This window comes from Lolium perenne, chromosome 7 (genome assembly GCF_019359855.2).
Source record: "Lolium perenne isolate Kyuss_39 chromosome 7, Kyuss_2.0, whole genome shotgun sequence".
In the NCBI taxonomy this organism is placed as follows: Eukaryota; Viridiplantae; Streptophyta; class Magnoliopsida; order Poales; family Poaceae; genus Lolium; species Lolium perenne.
Genome location: NC_067250.2, coordinates 210896400 through 210916593, shown reverse-complemented (window position 1 = coordinate 210916593; position 20194 = coordinate 210896400). Strand labels below are relative to the sequence as shown.

Genomic DNA, 20194 nt, shown 5'->3' with positions numbered 1-20194 from the left:
ATAAAAGTTAATGGCTGACAAACGGGTCTATCACTTGCCACGTCTGCAAATACATCTATGTACAATGAGCTAGTGATCTAAATAAGCACTACGCCATATTTAGTGACTGTACGTACTATATTTTTAAAATTGCTGACATATTAATTTGGGTGTCCAAGTTGAACAGAGCTTCAGTAACTTCATGATTCCAAGTCTCACCGTGATTTGTGATTTGGTGGCAGCATCCACCATTCATCTCAGATCCAACGCTTCAAATTGCCTCTGACTTCGAACTAAAAAACTAAAAATATTCAAAAAAAAATGTAAAATTTCCGGTAAAGTGCAAATGCCTCGTTTTGAAGCCTGTGAAAGTTTCATCCCATTCGGATAACTAGCTTGTGATTAAATAGATTTTTATGTTTTGGAGCACTAGTGTAAACTAAATACCTATTTAATCACAAACCTTTGAGTCAAATGGAATGAAACTTCACCAGAATACAAATCAAAACATGCACAATTTATCAGATTTTTTTTCAAAAATTTCCAAGTATTCTATTTATTTAGTAAATTCTAAGTTAATCAGTTACGTTAAATGAGAAATGAATGGTGAATATTGGCACCAAGTCACGGTAAGACTTGAAAGCATAAGTCACTCAAGTTTTTTTTCTCGATGTGAAATCCGTCCAAGCATTTTACTCTTGCTCACTCAACGGACCACCCGATACGCTCGTTCCGGAGTATCGGTACTGTAGTACACAAGGGAGGCGCGTGCCGAGGTCTCCATCGACCTATTGGGATTGAGGACGGTTCCGCCCTCTGATTTTGAATTAATCCCTCAAAGGCCACAAGCAAGTAACTGAGGGCGAGGCTACCACCGCCGTGTGCCCTAGAGGAGCTGCCGCCGCCCGCCGTACCTTAGCGCCACCGCCCCCTTCGCGCGCGTCGCCGCTCCCGTTCCACCTCGCCGCGCCCCTTCTGCCTCCGCCCCGTCCGCGCGCAGTCCCGGGCGTTGGTTCTCGAGGTACGAGCTCTCAACCATCCAGCGATTTACCTAACCCCCAACCGATCAGCATCCACAAAATCGCGGACGCGCCCCTGAATTTCCAAAGCCTCTGCGGTTAAGCGGCCATTTCATTGCTTCCCCACCCGGATTTCGGGGATTTGGCACCCCATTTGAAGGCCAGGATGTCCAAGCCCAACTCCAACGTCACGGTGTGCGTGCGGTTCAGGCCGCTGAGCCACAAGGAGAGGAAGGGGAACGACGACAAGGTCTGCTTCAAGAAATTGGACTCGGAGTCCTTTGTTTTCAAGGTTTGGATGATACTCATCTGCCTTTACTTCTGTGATACGTGGCACGTAGATGAATGTTCCTGTTCAGTTCCTTCCTTGTGAGATGCGCAGCTGTATTCTGATCCAGATTACTGAAATTCAAAAACATCGCATGCCCATAGCCGTCTGATTGAATATGAGCCTGCTTGATAACAAAGTGGGGAACATATGCCTTCTCTGTTTATCCTTTTGTTGCATTTATTGTTCATGGCAAATCCCTGTGATCTTGTTGACGATTTTTTGTGTGTGTTTCCTCATGCTTGATTAGTGCCTTTTTGAGACCTAATGTGCTGCGAAATACTTGGGTTAGGATGAGCGGGACGAAGATGTCATATTCAGCTTTGACAAGGTGTTCTATGATGACTCGGAACAGTCTGATGTCTATAATTTCCTGGCAATGCCCATTGTTACAGGTTTTATTCCTTCCTCTTTCTTTCTGAATTTATGCATAAGGTAGTCAGGGCTTTTCGTATTACTGCAGTTTGGTCATGACTGGATTTATTCAACAGTCCGAATAGCACTAATTGAGTAACTAATGTTGTGAACAGATGCTGTCAATGGAATAAATGGCACCATAATTACTTATGGGCAGGTATGTGTTACTGCAGACACCAGCGTACACAAATGTTTGGATAAACCCTTTGCGTCTTAAAGGCCCACTACAGTCTCAAACACACCCTAAGCATTGCATATGAAATGAGATGCTTCTATCTGTAACAGTGCTAACATTTCATTTGAAATTCATATTTGTACAGACTGGAGCTGGAAAAACTTATAGCATGGAGGTAAAGAGAACATCCATGGGCTTAAATTCATGTGATGATTACCGAATGTGTCTCTTCAGCGTTGGCCTTACGTATTTGTGTAATTTGCATCTTGACAGGGGCCAAGCATCTTGCACTGCAATGAGCTGAAAACTGGACTGGTTCAGCGAGTTGTAAATGGTCTTTTTGATTGTTTAAGAACATCAGAAAACATTACTACTTGGACTGTGAAGTTGTCAATGGTAAAAACACCATCCTCGTATGCTGGTTTTCAGTTCACTTTGATAGATCTTCACTTACATTGATTTACGGTTTCTCAGGTGGAGATATATTTGGAAAAAGTAAGGTGAGAATCTGCTTGATGTTTGCGTATGAATCCCGTGTAGAGTTTCTGTTGTAACATACTGTACCAAGGGAATCAAGTTTTGTCTCCTTATATTACAGGGACCTTCTTGACTTGTCCAAGGACAATCTACAGATCAAGGAGAGTAAAAGCCAAGGGATTTTCATTTCTGGAGCAACAGAGGTCAGAAAGAAATGCATCTGCACTTCGATTTTTATTTCCATAAAGGAAGGTGTTTAATACCTATCCTTTGAAGGATTTTCATGCCTGGTAACTGAAATTTTTGCTGCAGATATCCATTATGAATGGTTCAGATGCCTTGGAACGCCTTTCTGTAAGTTTTGTTGGTTTTTTGTTGCTCTTTTGATCGCTGTTGATTTTTTCTTGGAGCACCTTTCTGTATGTGCATGCCAAATTATTTCTGTTTACTGGTCTAAATTACAGGAAGGAATTGCCAATAGAGCTGTCGGAGAAACACGTATCCTCTGTTTCCATTTCTGAAACAGTTAAAAAACATTCGAATTTTGTACATTTTGTTGCCTTAAATGTGCATATAGAAATGAATCTGGCCAGCAGTAGAAGTCATTGCCTGTACATTTTCTCAGTGCAGCATGGATCCACTACAGATGAGAGGTATGCTTGAATAGGAAACATCAATAGTTGAATGCCTGGTCAGATGTTTCTTATTTCCATTTTAAGTTGATATAACTGTATAACCATACATAATTTTTCTGACAATATGACAACTGAGTGAACGCCTTGTGCTCATTCATTTGCTTAGGCATCAATTTCTGTGTTAATGCAATTCTCCTTGCTTGTGGTATAGACTGTCATACCTGCCTGGATTGTATGTAGAGTTGTAGACCATAATCTTGCAGAAAGTGATTCTAGTGTTGGCAGCTAGTGATTTTTTTTAATCTTACAGGGTAAGGATTGGGAAGATTATTCTAGTTGACTTAGCTGGTTCAGAGAAAGTTGAGAAAACTGGTGCTGAAGGGAGTGTTCTTGATGAGGCTAAAATGATCAACAAATCTCTTTCAGCTCTTGGAAATGTTATTAATGCCCTAACTACTGGTAAGTGGCAAATACAACAATCCCTGTAAAAATGCTAAACATAGAAGTAGTCAGTCCACTACTATACCTTTCTGATTAATGACTACCTTTAACTGTCATATTTTTGGTCTCCAGCTAAACCAAATCATGTGCCTTACCGTGACTCGAAGCTTACGCGCATACTTCAAGATTCACTGGTCTGTCAAAAAATTCTTCAGGGTTTCCAAACCAGCAGTTTTGTTTAATACGGCTACTGCTTGCAGGGTGGCAGCTCAAGAGCTGCATTGCTGTGCTGCTGTTCTCCCAGTTCGTCAAACTCACCAGAAAGTCTATCTACCATTCGCTTCGGAACCAGGCATATTCCTTGAACGTCAAATACTATTACGTAGTGTTTATACTGCTGTCATGCTGCAGTTTATCATGGCTATATGGCAATATTCATCCAGGACGAAGTTCATAAAAACTCTACACAAACTGATTCCCACCGAAGTGGATAGCGCTAAGAAGCACACCCCATATTCCTGTGATCAAGATGATCTGCCTGACGGAACCCCGAGCAAGGCTGGTAGCAGCCAATCTGAGGCGTCTGATCCCAGCCTTGATTCTGGCGATCATGACAGTCTGCGTGAAAGGCTACTGAGCAAGGTTCGTAGTAAGCAACCAAGCAGAGGTGGTCGATTTTGACCCCACTTTACATTCTTCTTAGTAGATATATATCCCACCTGCCACCGAATTTTCCTGTTCAGCTAAGGTCGAGCCTCAAGGAGGAAGACGTCGATCTGCTGGAGGAGCTGTTTGTGCAAGAAGGCATCATCTTCGACCCCGACACGGTGGTGCTGGACATCGACTCGGCGTGCCACGACGCTGCGAGCCGGCAGATCGCGTCGCTGGTGCAAGCAGTGGAGGAGCTCACAGAAACTGTGCAGGAGGTATATATGCAGCACCATCCAAACCTGAAACCTGCATCCTCCTGCTGCTGTTGCTACTCAGTTCTCTCCAAGGTTTAACTCTGCTTGTGGATGGCGCAGCTCACTGACGAGAACGAGACGCTGAGGCATCAGCTCGAGGTCGCGCAGGAGATCGCAGCCCGGGCTCAGTGCGCCGCCGCTGAGCGGAGCGGTGGTGCGCTGTTTGGCTTTGTGCCGGCGGCCGTCCTCCGTCTTGTTGGGTTCATGCCAGACTGATGGCACGACGGCCAGCGTCGCGCGCATTCCGCGAACATTCCTGCCATCAAACATCTTAGCTAGTAGTGGAGTAACAGCATTTTGGCGCTTTAGTCACGAGTGCCTTTGAGGATCCTGAGTACTGAGGTTGATTCGATCTTGCCACTTCCGTTAAAATTCGTATGTTAGACATCTTAAATGACATTATCGTCTTAGTTTGCTGGTCAAAGCATGTCTTGACCACTCGGATGCATACAGGATTTGCTGAACCTTGGTCGAAGAGCAGCTAGTACCAAAGATAATGTTGCGCTTGGTATATACTATGGTGGATTATGACACATTAATTTTTCTTTAGTTAAACTGTCTTTGAGGCTATATTTGTGGGGAGTAGTTTTTCTTTTTCTTTTGAAACTCACCCAATTGAGGTGTGGAGAAGTCTTGGAGACGTGGCAGTAGTATGGCTAACTAAGCTTTTGAACTACATTTTTTTCGGTCAAATAAGATGCCCGAAGAGTAAACAAAAAGCGTATTAGTACCTATCTTCAAGAATAAAGGAGATATCCAAAGTTGTACTAACTACCGAGGGATTAAGCTTATGAGCCATACTATGAAACTTTGGGAGAGAATCATCGAGCATCGCTTGAGGAGAGTGACGAACGTCACTAAAAACTAATTCGGTTTTATGCCCGGGCGCCAACTTATGGAGAGGTATAGGGAGCGGAAGAAAGACCTACATATGGTCTTCATCGACTTGGAGAAAGCGTATGACAAGATACCAAGGACGGATATGTGGTGGGCGTTGAAGAAACACAAAATTCCAACTAAGTACATTACCCTCATCAGAGATATGTACGATCGTGTTGTGACAAAAGTGTTCGCGCAAGTGATAGTGAGACCGATACCTTCCCAACCACGATAGGACTACATCAAGGGTCAGCCTTGCCCATACATATTTTCCTTGGTGATGAATGAGGGGACCAAGGATATACAAGGAGATATTCCTTGGTGTATGCTCTTTGTTGATTATGTGGTGCTAATATATGAAACTAGGGCCAGGGTGAATAGGAAGTTTGAGCTATGGAGGAAAACTTTGGAGCCAAAGGGGTTTAGACTTAGCAGGACTAAGATTGAATACATGCGATGCAACTTTAGTGGTGTTGGTGGCGAAGACGAAGATGCCAGTTTAGAAGGAAAGATAGTGCCCAAGAGGGACACCTTCTGTTACTTGGGATCAGTGTTGCAAAGCAATGGTGATATTGACGAGGATGTTTGCCATAGGATCAATGCATGGGGGATGAAGTGGCGGCAGGCATCTGGTATCCTATGTGACAAGAAAGCCCCACAAAAGCTAAAAGGTAAGTTCTATAGGACGACAATCAGACCGGTGATGCTTTATGGGGCAGAATGCTAGCCCACTAAAAGACAACATATCCAACAAATGAGTGCCACCGGAGATGTGCATGCTACGTTGGATGTGCGGCCATACAAGAAAGGATCGGATTAGAAACGAGGTAATTCGTGATAGGCTAGGGGTGGCACCGATCGACAAGAAGCTAGTCCAACACCGACTAAGGTGGTTTGGGCACATCCAGCGGAGGCATCCAGAACCCGTTAACAATGAAACTCTAAAGAGTATGGAGGAAACTAGAAGGGGTAGAGGACGACCGAAGTTGACGTGGGTGGAGGCGATAAAAATAGACTTGAGGGATTGGAATTATGAAGTCTTGGCTCTTGATAGGATTGCATGGAAAAAAGGCTTGATTTGTATGCTCTGTTTTTTTTAACAACAAGAGATTTTATTCATAATAAGTGCATTTTACAGAGAGAAGGGTGTAAGGATACACGCTAGATGGGTCTGTTCGGTTCTGGGATAGACTGGAATGGAATGGAACCGTTCCATTCCTAGAACCCATTCTTGCGTTCGGTTTGGGGATGGAATGGAATGGAACGGTTCCTCGGAATGGCATATTCCCTCCGGATGCGGAACCAACCCGTCCGGCCGATTCGGCCGGACCAAGTGGAACGGGTGACTGTCACACGCTGATTAATTAAGTTTAGCAATAATTAACCGAGTTTACAATAATTAGTCAAGTTTAGCACTACTTAATCAAGTTTAGCAAATAATTAATCGAGTTTAGAATAATTAATTGGGTGACTATCTCACCCATTCCATTTCATTCTCATCCCATTTCAAAACCAAACACAGGGATGGAACCGTTCCGTGACAATTTTTTTGTCCAAACCAAACACAGGGATGGATCGGTTCCGTGACAGTGGAATGGAATGGTTCCATTCTATTCCACCACATCTAAAAAACGAACACACCAAGAATGTCTCTGCTCAGACATTCTCCTACTCCTGAAGATACTCCCTCCGTTCCATAGAATATATCGAAAGTTTGTCTAAACTTGAATGTGTCTAAGCACTAAATAATGTCTAGATATGTTCGAGTGGTATGCTCTGTTAAGTACTTACTCCGTTCCATAGAATGTGTCAAAAGTTTATCTAAACATGAATATATCTAAGCACTAAATAATGTCTAGATATGTTCGAATTTAGTCAAACTTTCAACATGTTTGGTGAGACGGAGGGGAGGGAGTACTTTGCTCCGATGATTCAAACCAGCGGTAATGCTTTTTCACAGTTATTTCTGTAGTGCTGCTTATAGCGGAAATCCATATTGGCTCCCGGGTGTAGATGCACACAGTAGCTAGACCAATCAGAAACAGACAGATTGATAGGAAGCATTGTATTCCATGTTGTATATGGCTGCGCACTCGGAATATTGTACAGTGGGTCTGCGGTAGATGTAGACTCATTGATTGCCACAGTCCTTTTTCTTGATACTAGGAAAAGTGCCCGTGCGTTGCAGCGGGATGAAAAAGATGTCAAATATTAAGACTAAAATAGTTGATGCGACCTAAATTTTGGCCAAAATCAATCTATGTCCAACCGGTATCAGTGCACACATTCATCTTAAGTCTTTATTTTTTCTGATTTTTTATCTACTTGTTACCCATCATTATTAATCTTTTATTTAGTTACATGTGCGCACCTCGACAATTCATTATTCAGAAATTGCAAACAATATTACAGACACTTTACATAGAAGTAGAACACAATCATATTAAGTGCTCTTGATTTCGTATAAAAATAGAGATTGACAATTAATATGGATCAAAGTGGGTATTAAAAAATATAAGTTTAGACCACGTACGTAGAGGATTCCAACTATGAAGCAGGGTCGATGTGATTATTCCTCGAGCTACAGCCGCATGTGCTATCTGTGCAAGAAATTACACCAAAGGCGGCCCAATTAAGTGCAGTGAAGCTGTCGTCGCCAGGCCATCATGAGCGGCGTTTGTGGCTCGTTCGCCTTGCTGTGGCCATAGCAGAGGCCGAATCATCGGCCAGCTCCTCGCCCGCCCCCGCCAGCGCTTCCTTCATGCTGCCATCCTCATCCGCTGCCGCGAGCTCGAGCAGCGCCACCAGCTTGTACTCGAAACGCTCGGTGCCGGTGACGCTGGAAAAATCAACTTTGCTAGAGATCTGAACCGGAAAGCGCAGTTCACCTTAGCTGCAGGAAAAGCGTGGGCGAGGCTGCACACCAACAAAAGAAAGTTCACTCGTAGGCGCGCGGGGAAGATAGAAAATCGATCAATCAACCAGCAATTGGCCTCCAAGTCGCCCTTGGTTCGGATCCGTCGGCTCCGCCCCCGATCTAGTGACCCGGCGCTCGAACTCTTCTTTCGGAGAGACGGCAATCGGACCGCTCCGGTTCGATTCTGAAAATTGTCCGGTATCTTACTCGGATCTAGGATCCCTCCGATCTCAGCGCCGAGGGACCTCGCCTTGCAGCCGGCGCGCGTGGAACCGCCGTCGACGCTGCCACGTTGGGGTCGTCTTCGTGTCCGTGCACGCGCTGTATGCGGTCTGCGTGTCCCGCATCATCGCCGTCCTCTGCCCCCGATTGTCCTGCCCTCCAGCATCCGAAACACTCCTGCCCACACGGGCGATGGCCGATGGGTGGCCTTTTTTCGGTTGAACCATTGTTGCGCGCAGTACCCATCGCCTCCCGAAACGAACTCGACCGCCGGCGCGCTGCCGTATAAGCTAGGAACCGATCTGTTTGCTATTTATTTACCGTGCGGACGGAGGAGTCCCTGCAGGATGGGGGAAGGGGGCAGAGTTCGACAGTGATACGCTCGAAAAGATGCGGACGGAGCGCGATTGCGCGAACCGGTATGGTGGCAGCCTCAGTATTATGTGTTTTCGTGGGAGGGTAAAATCGTCCAAAAAAAAGTTGGACGAAAATTTTGGCAGAAACCTTAACTCCTTTATTATTAGGTATAGACTAGCAAAAGTGCCCGTGCGTTGCACCGGAAAAATAAATATATAATGCAAACCTCCCATATTCCCTAAACCTGCCCAGCGCGACCAACTTTCGACCGGCTTGAATAGGAAAAATGCATGTGTGTTGCCACCACCGACTTAGATACCCGGATAATAAATGTGAAACACTTTGATTCCACCGGACAAATGATTCTAGGCTCACATCATCCTACTCGAGAACGCGACACATTTCTTTTTTGTGTGGAGAAAACGGTGGCGTGAGCGACCCACCACTGTGGTGGAAATTGTGCTCTGAGATCACCAATACCGCACAACCGTCCCTACGGTGGAGTGGCGGCTCCCCCTCCCACAACACGTGAGCTCGCCCGCTGTCGATCTTCACCATTGTGAGCACGCCCGCGGCGCCGGTATCCGACCGCTGAAGCATGCACATACAACCCTTTGTTGCTTAGCGTTGACAACGTAAGGGCGACATTCAAATTCTAGGACGTGGGGATCATTTTCCATGTACGCGTGTGTGGTCCGTGATCCCCCGAGCAGGATGGAAATGGATACATGTCAAGCATAGGAGATGGAGGATCGGGGCTTCCAATCTCGGGACGCTCGTCACTACCCAAAATAAATTAGAAAATATGTTCATGCGTCGCAATGGGTAGAAAATATGCGTATATACAATGTTGCCTATGTAATTTATCCGTTGTACCATGATGATGACCCTCTGTTGCGAGGAGCTCATAACGTGTGTGAGCTGCAACCATTACTTGCTTGTGGCTCCGCAACATTTCCTCTGATTGACCGAACACGCCGTATGATCGTAGAACACGGTGTGTTTCCTAGCCGTGTTCAATATATTAATCAAGAACCTAGGTGTGGCATTTTGCATAACTGTCGGTTAACGATGTATCAATTAGGATAGTAACAAAGTCCACAATACGAAATGACGTAAATCAAAGACTGGAAATTTTAAAGCAAATTAAACATGAGCTAAATTTGGTCAATAAAAAATCGTACAAGTAAACAAACACCGATACATATAGCTTATCCAATGTAACAAAATTAATTAATAGATTACCTTTTAAAACTTGTATTAATATAATATAGTATGATCGTCTAACAGACTAAACAATGCCGGCCGGTTTCTGAAGTAACAGAACTCTTATAGGTAAATTTTATGAACCTCTACATTCAGAGTTTTTGAGAACTATGTAATCGTACGTACAGTCCAGCTATTTTTTTCACGTTGGTAGCACATGGTCGTTGGGCTGTACCGCCGTATCACTCGTGCTAACCCAACCAGCCAAAGTACCAAAGCTAGCCCAGTAGCGCTAATTCACATTGTTCTATCGTTAGCACCACATCGAGCATCCGAAAGAAAAATTCCCAAATCGCGTCATCTTCTCGTCCCACGCCTGCCGAATCCTCTGCCGCCGCTGGCTCCCTTGACTCACCGGCTGCCACCGCCCTTCCTCGCTGGGAGTCGCCTTCTCTAGTACTCTGATCTCGCACGCGGCTCCTCCTTCTCTGTCCTCCCGTGGACAGCACCTCTCCACCGTCGTCAAAGAATCCCCGCCAGCCTCTCCATCATCGCTAGGACCTCAAGACCGTCCCCTATACGCACCTCGCTCTACCGCTTCCACCGCGAGCGCATCCCGGTCGCAATGAAGGCGCGAGGTGGAATTCCCAGAGCCGCGCACGGTTAACTCCCTCGAGGAGTGCGGCAAGATGGACTTGGCGGCGGCGGCGGTCGGTGAGTTGTATGCGTAATTCCGTCTTCTTTTCTCCTTGGCCTGCCATGGAGCTGACTGTGCAATTTATCCTTCCTTTAATTTGCTTTCCTTTCTCATGCCACACAAGCCTGTAAATTTGCTCCCACAATAGATCTTGGATAATATAATGATACTGCTGCCCATCGTTTCCAAGGTGGCTTGTTACAACCCAAAAAACTACGTATATAAACCGGTGGTACTCTATACAAGGGAGCGAGGTGGGACAATGTAAAATATCTTTAACGTGTAGATCAGCCCATACCAGCGATAGGAAATTAGGAAGTGACCAACAAGAAGCGCATGGGATTCCTTCAGGCCCATGGACGACGATGAATGCACCAGAGAACGCAGGCTTTCATCGATGGCGATACGGACGAACCAGCGATAGCCCGTTGGCCCATCTAGCGATACGGACGAACCAGCCATACATCTCCATTCAGTAAAAAATAAATGATCTCTAAAAATCTTCCTTCCTTTATTAGTAGTTATAGATATCGGTACAAACTTTTTTCTCACGTCCTAGACCAACGTCCAGAGTCTTGGACCGCACGCGGTGGTTAAGACAAAGCCCAGATGTCATCAAATCCCTTGTAGATGCTATGTTCAAACTTCTCTAAAACATAGCCCGTGTATAATCTTGCTGGCATGCTTCTCTACGCCTAGATTGTGATGCACAACCACTCCGCCCTGCAACAACAATCTATATTATACATCCTTGTCGAAAAGCAAGATACTGATCTACAAGTTTTATCACTTACCAGCTTTGTCCGTTTCTCTTCATAGTTTTAGTATGTGTCCTGGGAGAACAACACGTGCATGTATGGCTTCACGAACATTTGCATGCATGTCTGTCTTCAATGAACTTTTCATTTTTTTTAACGGGGCAAAAGCTTTGCCTTTCATTGATATAGAAAAAAAGAGTTGGCCCGTTTATAAGAAAAACTGGCCGAAAAACCGTACAACACGACACCACACGCCGGCCCCGAGGCTGCGCTCCACACGGATCGACGACCAGCCAGGTCGACACCACACCTCAACGCAACAGGCGGAGGCGAAAGACCGGAGCCACCGCTTCAACTACCACGCCGGCCCCGAGGCCGCGCCCCGCCTGGCCGAAGACGAACCCGCCTCCGCCGAAACCACCAAAACACTCCACAAGTCCCTTTGTCCGGTGGACATCCAAAGCGAGGCCCCAAGAGGCAAAGCGACGCAAGAGCGCCGCCCACGCCCGATCCCGCGAGGGATCTAGGGTTTCCCCCGGAGAGCCCAAGCGGAGAACAAGAAACACCCGCTTCGACGACGCTTTCAAGAAGTATGCGGCGCCCACAGGTGTCACCGTCGTCGGTCCTGGCCGGCCACCAAGATAGAGCTTTCGCCCAGCGAAGAGTTCCAAGACCTCGCGCCCGCCAACAAGGACCGGCACAAACCACCACCTGCAACCGCTGAGCAACCTCCTAGCCAACCTGTAGCCGCCTACGCGCAGAGGGCAGCACAGCCCGAAGCCAACGGAGTACCGCCGAAGATCGCCGTGGGCGCCGCCGGAACGCCACATAGAGGGGACGCCGACCAACACCGACACGGGGCTCGAGGATGAAAGCCGAAGTCCGCAGACATGAACTCCCCGCACCACCCGAAGCCACCACCGCACTGCCAACCCGGCCCAAAGCCATGGCCACCCCAGCGACAAGACGGAGACGCCGCCAACGCCAACAGCGGCTGCGGCCTGCATGGCCCGACAGGCCCAGATCGGGGCCCGCCCAAAGCCGCAGCCTCCCGGAGCAGCACCGCCGCCATGGCATCCAGCAGGCTCCCCTGCCGCGGCCCCCTCCGCTGTCGCCACCCTAAGGCACCTCCGTCGCGGCCTCCACCGCCGCAGCCTCCCGCCGCAGCCGTCGCCGTGTCGCAGCTTCCGCCGCCGCTGGCGCTTTGCCGCCCGCCAAGACATGAACTTCGACGATGTTTGGACGTGCGAGCGGTGGAGATGCTCGCGCCGCCATCGCCGGCCGTCACGACCGAGCGGCGGCGCGGCCGCGAGCTCGAGCAGCGCCTACGCGTCGCAGAGCAAGACGTGCGCCTCCGCCTCGAGTGGGAGCGCGCGTTCCCGGAGGACGCCGCCGCCATGGAGATGTTCTACGCTCAGAAGAAGGAGCAGAAGGCGAAGGCAGCGGCGAAGAAGAAGGCCGACCGCGAGAAGCGCCGGGCTGAGTCGAAGGCGAGGAAGGCGGAGAGGGCGGAGAAGGTGGCACGGAGGGCGGAGGAGAAGAAGAGAGGCGACGGGCCGTCGACGAACATGCCCACCTCCTCCTCCTCCTTCGAGTGGACGACCACTCCGGTCTCCGACACGACTCCGACTAGCGGATCGTCGGACTTCGAGTGGGAGGACTCTGAGTAGATTTAGTTTAGTTTAAATAAAATGTCGGTGTCTGTCGCACTTTTAATATATTTCATAATTTTCAGTTAAATTTTCGTGTTTTATTTGATTTGTTTGATTCGTTTCGAACCATATACGATCAAACTAGCTGTTCGTGTGGCCGCGCGCGCTGTATTTTGGCGCATTCGGCGGATGACTGCATTTTGGCGCGTCCGGCAGGGCAAATTTCGGCCAAGCGCGCCAACCGTTTACAGCGTGACGGAAGAGACGTTTAGTGTGCCGATTTTTGTGCGCCTATCCAGGAGACACACACGGACGGCCGCACGGACACACAAATCTGGCCCGTGGTACAGGAAGCTGCCAGTGCAAAGTACCGCGGGTCCAGATTAATGATGCGGGCCCGTATACCAACCTTACGTGACAACCCCATGTATTATTCATTTACTAGCGTGCCTACCCCATCTATTTCTTGCTGTGTCCTCAATCTTCAGGCGTAATACCACGGTCCAGATATCAGGTTTATTTGAACCCGGGAGCCAAAACTCCACTCCCTATAGCGCTGCTTATAGTTTGTTTTGGTTTATTTGGAGCGCAACACAATTACGCAGCGTGCAAGTTGCTTTCGTGGCCAAACATCGGGCCGCTCATCTCCTCCCTGTCCGAGAGCTCTCGCCGCTCCACGCCGCTTTCCTTCTCCCCGTGCTCTCTCGGCTCGGCAGCTCCCTATCCGACCACCATGGCCTCCGCCTCCGCCTCCGCCTCCGCCTCGTATCGCACGCTCCTCCACTTGCCCAACCCGACCCACTCCCGCCGCCTCTCCATTTCCGCCGCCCGCCGCCGCCGCCGCCCCGCGCTCTCCTCCGCAGCCGCGCGCCTCTCCAACCCCTCCGCTCCCGCGGCGCTCTCTCGTTTGCGAGCCAGCGAGAGCCCATTCGCTTTCGAAGCAGAGGAGACGGAGGCGCAGTCGGAAGACGATGACGACGAGCAGGGCTGGACGGGCGGCATTGGCGCCGCGGCGCACGGGGAGGAGGAGCATGCCGGCGAGGGGCCGGCGGGAGAGGACGACGGGAGCGGCCGGACGCAGCGGCAGCCGCGGCCGTGCGAGCTGTACGTGTGCAACCTGCCCCGCAGGTACGGCGTCGACGAGCTGCTCCAGCTCTTCGGGCCACACGGCACCGTCCTCTCCGTCGAGGTACAAACAGACACCTTCCTTCCACGCGGTCTCTCAAATTCGTTGCGTCACATTATAGTGGCGGAGATAGGATTGGCGTTGAGTGATGTAAGAGCCCAAATTAAGTGATAGATGAGGCTAATGACGTCAATATTTAGTATCAGTTGGGTCAAAGGTTGTGTATCAATACTCAATAGCTAGCATGATGGTGCTAACCAAAATTCAGTTGACATCACAAACAAGGAGCAGCTCCGCCACTCTAGACGATACCATATCCATGAAAAACTGGACGGACCACCTGAACACAAGTGACGCCCCCCCTGGCTCTTGGGAGTTCATTCATAGAAGAATATACAATGTGCGTATTGAGATTTGGTACCTTACAGGCTCACAGATAGAATTAACTCACCTGTTGTTACTCATCAAAAGCAAGGCTAGCAACTCTGAAAGTCTGAAATCTCAATGGATGCTCTGACCCACCTGCTACGCGCATGTCTGGAATCTCAAAAGCAAGGCTAGCAACTCTGAAATCTCATTTCAGTTTTGCAAAGAAAACTGCAGACTGTAGTTTATTTCTCTTTGTACATAGGATCCATATTGGCAGCTCCTGCGTTTATGCTTCCACGGTATCTTAATGGAAACTACCGATGAACATTGGATGGGATCCATACCAATTACTTCACGTTTACATATTTCTCATGGCGCCGTGTTCGTTGCTACTACTGCTTCGGATTAAGACCCTAGAGGTTCACTGATGTTAATGTATGAAGCTGTGAACAACCTGCAGGTTTCACGCGATGCCGAGACCGGAATTAGTCGAGGATGCGGTTTTGTTACGATGCGTTCTTTTGCAGAAGCTAGAACAGCCGTCAACGCTCTAGATGGAATTGTGAGTCACACAATAGCCTTCACTTACCGTGTAGTTTCTTCATTACTTGCTCGCACATTTTTCTACAAATGAAATTGTTCTGTGGAGTAAACCATTTACATACCGCTCTCTTTACTGCCATGTTTCTCTTACAGGACCTGGATGGGCGTGACATGCTTGTAAAACTAGCGGCTCACGTCGTTTCCAATAGGAGAAATCCCACCCTGACCCATACGCCACCCATGAAGGACCATATCTTTGAAAGCCCGTACAAGATATATGTCGGCAACCTTGCATGGTCTCTTCAACCTCAACAGTTAAGAGAATACTTCACTCAGTGCGGAACTATTGTCAGTACAAGGCTGCTGTCAGATCGCAAAGGAGGGAAACACAGAGTCTATGGGTTCCTTTCGTTTTCTTCAACCGAAGAGGTTGAGGCTGCGTTAAAGCTTAACAACACGGTACAGTTTTTGAACTTCATTTTGCTACTTATTCCATCCTCCAGTAGTTTGATATTAAAATGGAAGTTGTACTTCACACTTGAATTTATTTCAAGAAACTAATTTCTGTTGGGATAATTTTGTGTAAGAAAAGCCTAAATAAGTAAAGTTTGTAACAGACAGTCTCTGCTTAACTAAGCTTACCGGTAGCTCCATGATATCTTAGCAACACATTTTCATATAATTTTGATGAGTTCTGCTATGTAGAGTTGTTTTGCTGTCATCCTTGATGATATCTCATCTATGTTCACGACTATGATATCTTATATCGACTCTCACTTTTGCAACAGAATTTTCAAGGACGGGATATTATTGTCAGAGAAGCTCATGTACAAACGCCAGATACGCAAGCTCAGAGAAGCTAAGCCCTGATTGTTAGACATGCAAGCCCCTGCGTTTTTGTCTAGCTTATTTGCATATTGAGTTCACTCAGGCACAGGCGGCACAACTAGCTAACATCTTTTTGTATTAGTTGGTAAGTAATTGAGCGTGATGTACCATCGCAAAATTTTCAAACACAATCATTGACATGAATCGCCTGACTGAGTCGAACCATATATTGACGATTCATTTTAGTCAGAAGCAAGCGACTGAATTTCCTTCTTTGCCCTATTGGTATCAGTCACAATATCTGTGTGCCTTCCACGAATGTATCACACGAGGACGTTGTCAAGGATGTGTGCATTCACTTGATGCCAAGTCCGTGAGGTCTTCTTCTTGGGAGAAAAGAGACAGAGAGGATATTGCTTTACTACCGTTTGCTCTACTGGTTTTCTAGGACAACTTTTGTTTGATTTCATGCTCTGGTTGAGCCTATGTTTCTTCACATCTTCAGTTCAATTTGGAGCTAAACATGTAAACTCCAGTTTTCAGTTTTTTCATGTGCTCTATTACGAGTGGAATCAGTCTGAACTACCCTCCTCTATGCTGCCTCAGTTGAGACAATCAATAGCATTCGAACACAGCAACATTGTTGCATTTGGGAAACGCTTTGGCACGCCTAGAGCATCTCCAGCCGCCTCCCGCCTCCCCAAAGCACCCACAGAGGTATTTGGGACTAGGACGCGCCGCGCGCTCCAAAGACTCTTTCCGTTCAGCACGGTCAAATACGGTGTTCAGCGCCATGGGACACGCCGAACACAACGAAAAGCGAGGCGAGGAGACGCGGGCCCGACGCGTCAGTGACACGGAAGTCTAAAACCCCGTCGCCTACCTCTGGTCAAGCGATATTAATGGCGCCCAGCTTTCCCAGGCGACGCAGTAACGCATCTCATAGTGCATGGCCGCGTGGCCATCCGCGTCGGCGTTTGTTGCGGCCAACGCCCCGCTGCCGCCTCGCCTGCCGTCGTTGTACAATAAAGAGCGCCCCCTTCCTTCCCCATTCCAATCTCGCCACACCGCCTTCCTCTCGCCGCACCTCCTTCCTCGGCGCCAATGTCGTCCTCCCGCAAGAACATCCTCGCGGCGAATGGCTTCGGCCGCGGCAACCTCATGGCGGCGGAGGCGTGGGCGCTGTACCGCGCGCGGTACCCTGTCCCGCCGGACATGCGCCTGCCAAGCATCGGCGGCTGGAGGATGGTCGTCAGCCGCCGCCATCGGCGGGAACCGAACTCTAGAGGGACGCGATTAGGACCCAGCGTGCTCGCCTCAGCGTCGAGGAGCGAGAAGATCCCACCTAGGCCCCCACTGGTAACGACGACTGGTGGGCAAACTTCTTCTAGGCGCAGCACGACGCCGAGATAACAACACCGACGGCCTCGTCGGCCGGAGGAACACTTGGAACAGGGAGGGGCGCCTCCGCTTCTGGGGCGTTCCCGGCCATAGCCTCCTGAACGTCGTTGACGGCATCCATAAAGGCGCCCCAAGGCTGGAGATGCCGCCTTCGCCGCTACCATCTCCTTCGTCTGCGACGCGCTGGCAGCTGAGGAGGACGTACTCTTCCTCCTCGAACTATTCTTTCTCGTTCCTCGCACTGCCCACGCCGTACAGCGTGCCGAAGCGCAAGGTGAAGGAAGAGCCGGAGTACGCGACGTCGCCCGTCATTCGGAGGCGCGGCGGCAGCAGCGTCAACATCCGTGAACCAGCGCGGCAACAGCATAGGCGCGCCGGTGGCGCCCTCCTCGTCCCGAAGCCGAAGGTGAAGGAGGAGCAGGACGACGAGGAAGCCGTGCAGTTGGCGGAGTACGAGTGGCACTAGCGGCTCATCGCCAGCAGCGACAACCCCGAGGACTGCCCAGGCTTGTGCGCGACATGCATGGCGTTGTTGAACGACAAGGATGCCTGGAGGGGCGACCTCGATGCGGCGATCGCCATGTCCATTCGCGACGCTGGGGTGCCGCTCGTCGACCTCACCAACGACGGCGAAGCTAGGCCAAGCGGCGCGGTGAAGGACGAGCCCATCGACGAGCCCAGCAAGCAGGACGTCGTCGTCGACGCAATTTCCACCAGTACTACGACCCCTCTGACCGCTGCAAGTAATTTCATCCAAATTCGTTCGAATCTATGTAATATATAGCAAGTTAAATTCAATTGTTTTCGATTAAATTTAAAAAATCTCAAATTCTATTTGGCGGACGCGGCTAGGGAGCAACGTCCCCTAAACACGGCACAAATGAAACGCATCCCCCAAACGCTAAATCCGGCGCTGTTTGGGGGTCGCGCCTGGAGATGCTCTTAATTTTACAATTCAGGACATTCCTGCAGAGTTTGCAAATATGTTTTGCGCCAGATAATGCAAATGAATCAATGAGAGAAATTGAGGGTGACTTTTGTTCCCTTATCTCCCAAGGTCACCATTAAAAAAAGTATAATAAACAAAATACAAGCATCCCATATCACCAACTCAACATGTGAACTATAAGAGCATCTCCAGCCGCGTCCCCCAAAGCAATTTGGGGCGCGCCGGACAAAAAATGTGTTCCAGCCGCGTCCCTCAAAGCCCATTTTTGTCCGGCGCGCCCCGATACGGTGTCCGGCGCCCCGAGCCCGTCCCCGTCCCACAGGGGACGCGCCGGACACAACGAAAAGCGAGGCGGGGAGTGGCGGGGCCGACCGGCCGTCAGCGGCACAATAAATTTTAACCTAACCGTCGCCTACCTCGCGACGGAAGTTATTGGCGCGCAGCGACGGTGCAGTTCCCGCAGCGACGGTGCAGTTCCCGCAGAGGCGCAGCGACACGTCCCATCGCGCCTAGCTCTGCGTGCTGGCGTTAATGAGCGCCACCGCTCCTCCGCCTCCCTCCGGCCTATAAAAGGGGCGCCTCTCATCGTCCCTCTCACACACAAACCCTAGCGCCTCTCTCCCAAACCCTAGCCGCCACCATCTCAACAAGACTCGATGCTATGTCTGGTAGAGGCGGAGGCCGACCTCGCAGCCGCGGCCGTGGTCGTGGTCGCGGCATAGCTGAACGCTCGCCGTCGCCTCCCGCGCCGTCGTCTTCATTGTCGGAGGACGTGGAGCCGGACGTGCTGTTCGAGTTCGTCCTCGTCCTCAAGGGCGACCCGCGCGGCATCCAGAGGCTGCCGGACTCCTTCGCCGAGTACGTCGGCGCCGTACGCCCGCGCACGATGCATCTGCGGGAGGCTTCGTGCGGCTACTACCGGTGGATCGTCGACGCGATCTACGACGCGCTTGGCAAGATGTACCTCAACATCGGCTGGGAGAAGTTCGCGCGCCACCACAGCCTCAATGCCGGCTTCATCCTCCTGTTCTCCTACTTCGGCAACAGGGACATGAGCGTCAAGGTCTTCGACGAGAGGCGCTGCCGCCGGGACTACCACAACGACAGGGACTACCACGGCGACAGCACCGACGAGGAGGACGACTGAGTGTTGTTTCTTCGCAGCGAATACGTGCACGGAGGTTTCTGCCTGTTCGCCTCATCGGTAGAACCAACAAGGGCACCATCCTCCCGCTAGATTTTCCAGTTTGGGTGACTGGGTGTGCCCTCGAGTGTTCTTTCTTAGCAGCGAACACAGGAAACCTTCGATGCACGGCCTAATTAGGTTTAGTTTATTTGCAATATTTTATATTTGTGTCCACCACGGTTCCAACTATGTATTAGTTTGTGGAAACCACGTACCCAATTATGTATTAGTTTGTGGAAATTGAAATAAAAATGCCAAAAAAAAGTATTTTAAATGTTTGAGGGAGGCGGCTGGGGAGCGACGTCCCCTAAAGGCGGCACGAACAAAACACGTCCACAAACACTCAATCCGGCGCGGTTTGAGGACCCAAACACTCAATCCGGCGCGGTTTGGGGACGCGGCTGGAGATGCTCTAACATGCACTCCCTCCTTCCTATAAAGGATGTCTTAACTTCATCAAAGATTAGATATGTTTGATGGGACAGAGGGAGTACAAGATTTCTTTCGTGTCTTCATGCATTAAAATTTGAACTAAATTTTATGTCAAGAAAATATGTATGTCATTAGAAAATATGTATGCCATTTGAATGTAACAAAACTTACGTATGTGAACCTGAGGGCAGCTATCACAATAAAAGCAAACAGCAACCGTGTATGGAGATCACACA

General features: G+C 49.3%; 2 protein-coding genes across 5 annotated transcripts; both read left to right on the top strand.

Annotated features, from left to right (window-relative positions):
- Window positions 1-785: 785 nt before the first annotated feature.
- On the top strand, window positions 786-4985 carry LOC127314313 (kinesin-like protein KIN-1). 4 transcript variants are annotated; one of them, XM_051344765.2, is made up of 17 exons: window positions 786-1000; window positions 1164-1290; window positions 1619-1721; window positions 1857-1900; window positions 2064-2093; window positions 2192-2314; window positions 2393-2418; window positions 2517-2598; window positions 2708-2749; window positions 2860-2893; window positions 2973-3048; window positions 3341-3489; window positions 3604-3665; window positions 3732-3823; window positions 3915-4113; window positions 4215-4397; window positions 4497-4985. In XM_051344765.2, the coding sequence occupies exons 2-17, from the start codon at window positions 1165-1167 to the stop codon at window positions 4650-4652; spliced, it is 1527 nt and encodes a 508-aa protein (XP_051200725.1). In that variant the 5' UTR covers window positions 786-1000; window position 1164; the 3' UTR covers window positions 4653-4985. The 4 variants fall into 4 exon arrangements, with proteins under 4 accessions (XP_051200725.1, XP_051200728.1, XP_051200726.1 ...); XM_051344768.2 differs by having other exon boundaries at window positions 1159-1290; XM_051344766.2 differs by having other exon boundaries at window positions 1103-1290.
- Window positions 4986-13786: 8801 nt separating this feature from the next.
- Window positions 13787-16265, top strand: LOC127314315 (28 kDa ribonucleoprotein, chloroplastic). Its single transcript, XM_051344769.2, has 4 exons — window positions 13787-14313; window positions 15080-15181; window positions 15316-15621; window positions 15951-16265. Exons 1-4 carry the CDS (start codon window positions 13858-13860, stop codon window positions 16023-16025), a joined length of 939 nt encoding a protein of 312 aa, XP_051200729.1. The 5' UTR covers window positions 13787-13857; the 3' UTR covers window positions 16026-16265.
- Window positions 16266-20194: the final 3929 nt, after the last annotated feature.

Coding starts and splice junctions, on each gene's coding strand:
- LOC127314315 (XM_051344769.2), top strand. CDS start 13,858: ATGGCCTCCGCCTCCGCCTCCGCCTCCGCCTCGTATCGCACGCTCCTC. Junction 15,182..15,315: donor TCAACGCTCTAGATGGAATT/GTGAGTCACACA, acceptor TTTCTCTTACAG/GACCTGGATGGGCGTGACAT. Junction 15,622..15,950: donor CGTTAAAGCTTAACAACACG/GTACAGTTTTTG, acceptor CTTTTGCAACAG/AATTTTCAAGGACGGGATAT.
- LOC127314313 (XM_051344765.2), top strand. CDS start 1,165: ATGTCCAAGCCCAACTCCAACGTCACGGTGTGCGTGCGGTTCAGGCCG. Junction 2,315..2,392: donor GGACTGTGAAGTTGTCAATG/GTAAAAACACCA, acceptor ACGGTTTCTCAG/GTGGAGATATATTTGGAAAA. Junction 3,666..3,731: donor GCATACTTCAAGATTCACTG/GTCTGTCAAAAA, acceptor TACTGCTTGCAG/GGTGGCAGCTCAAGAGCTGC.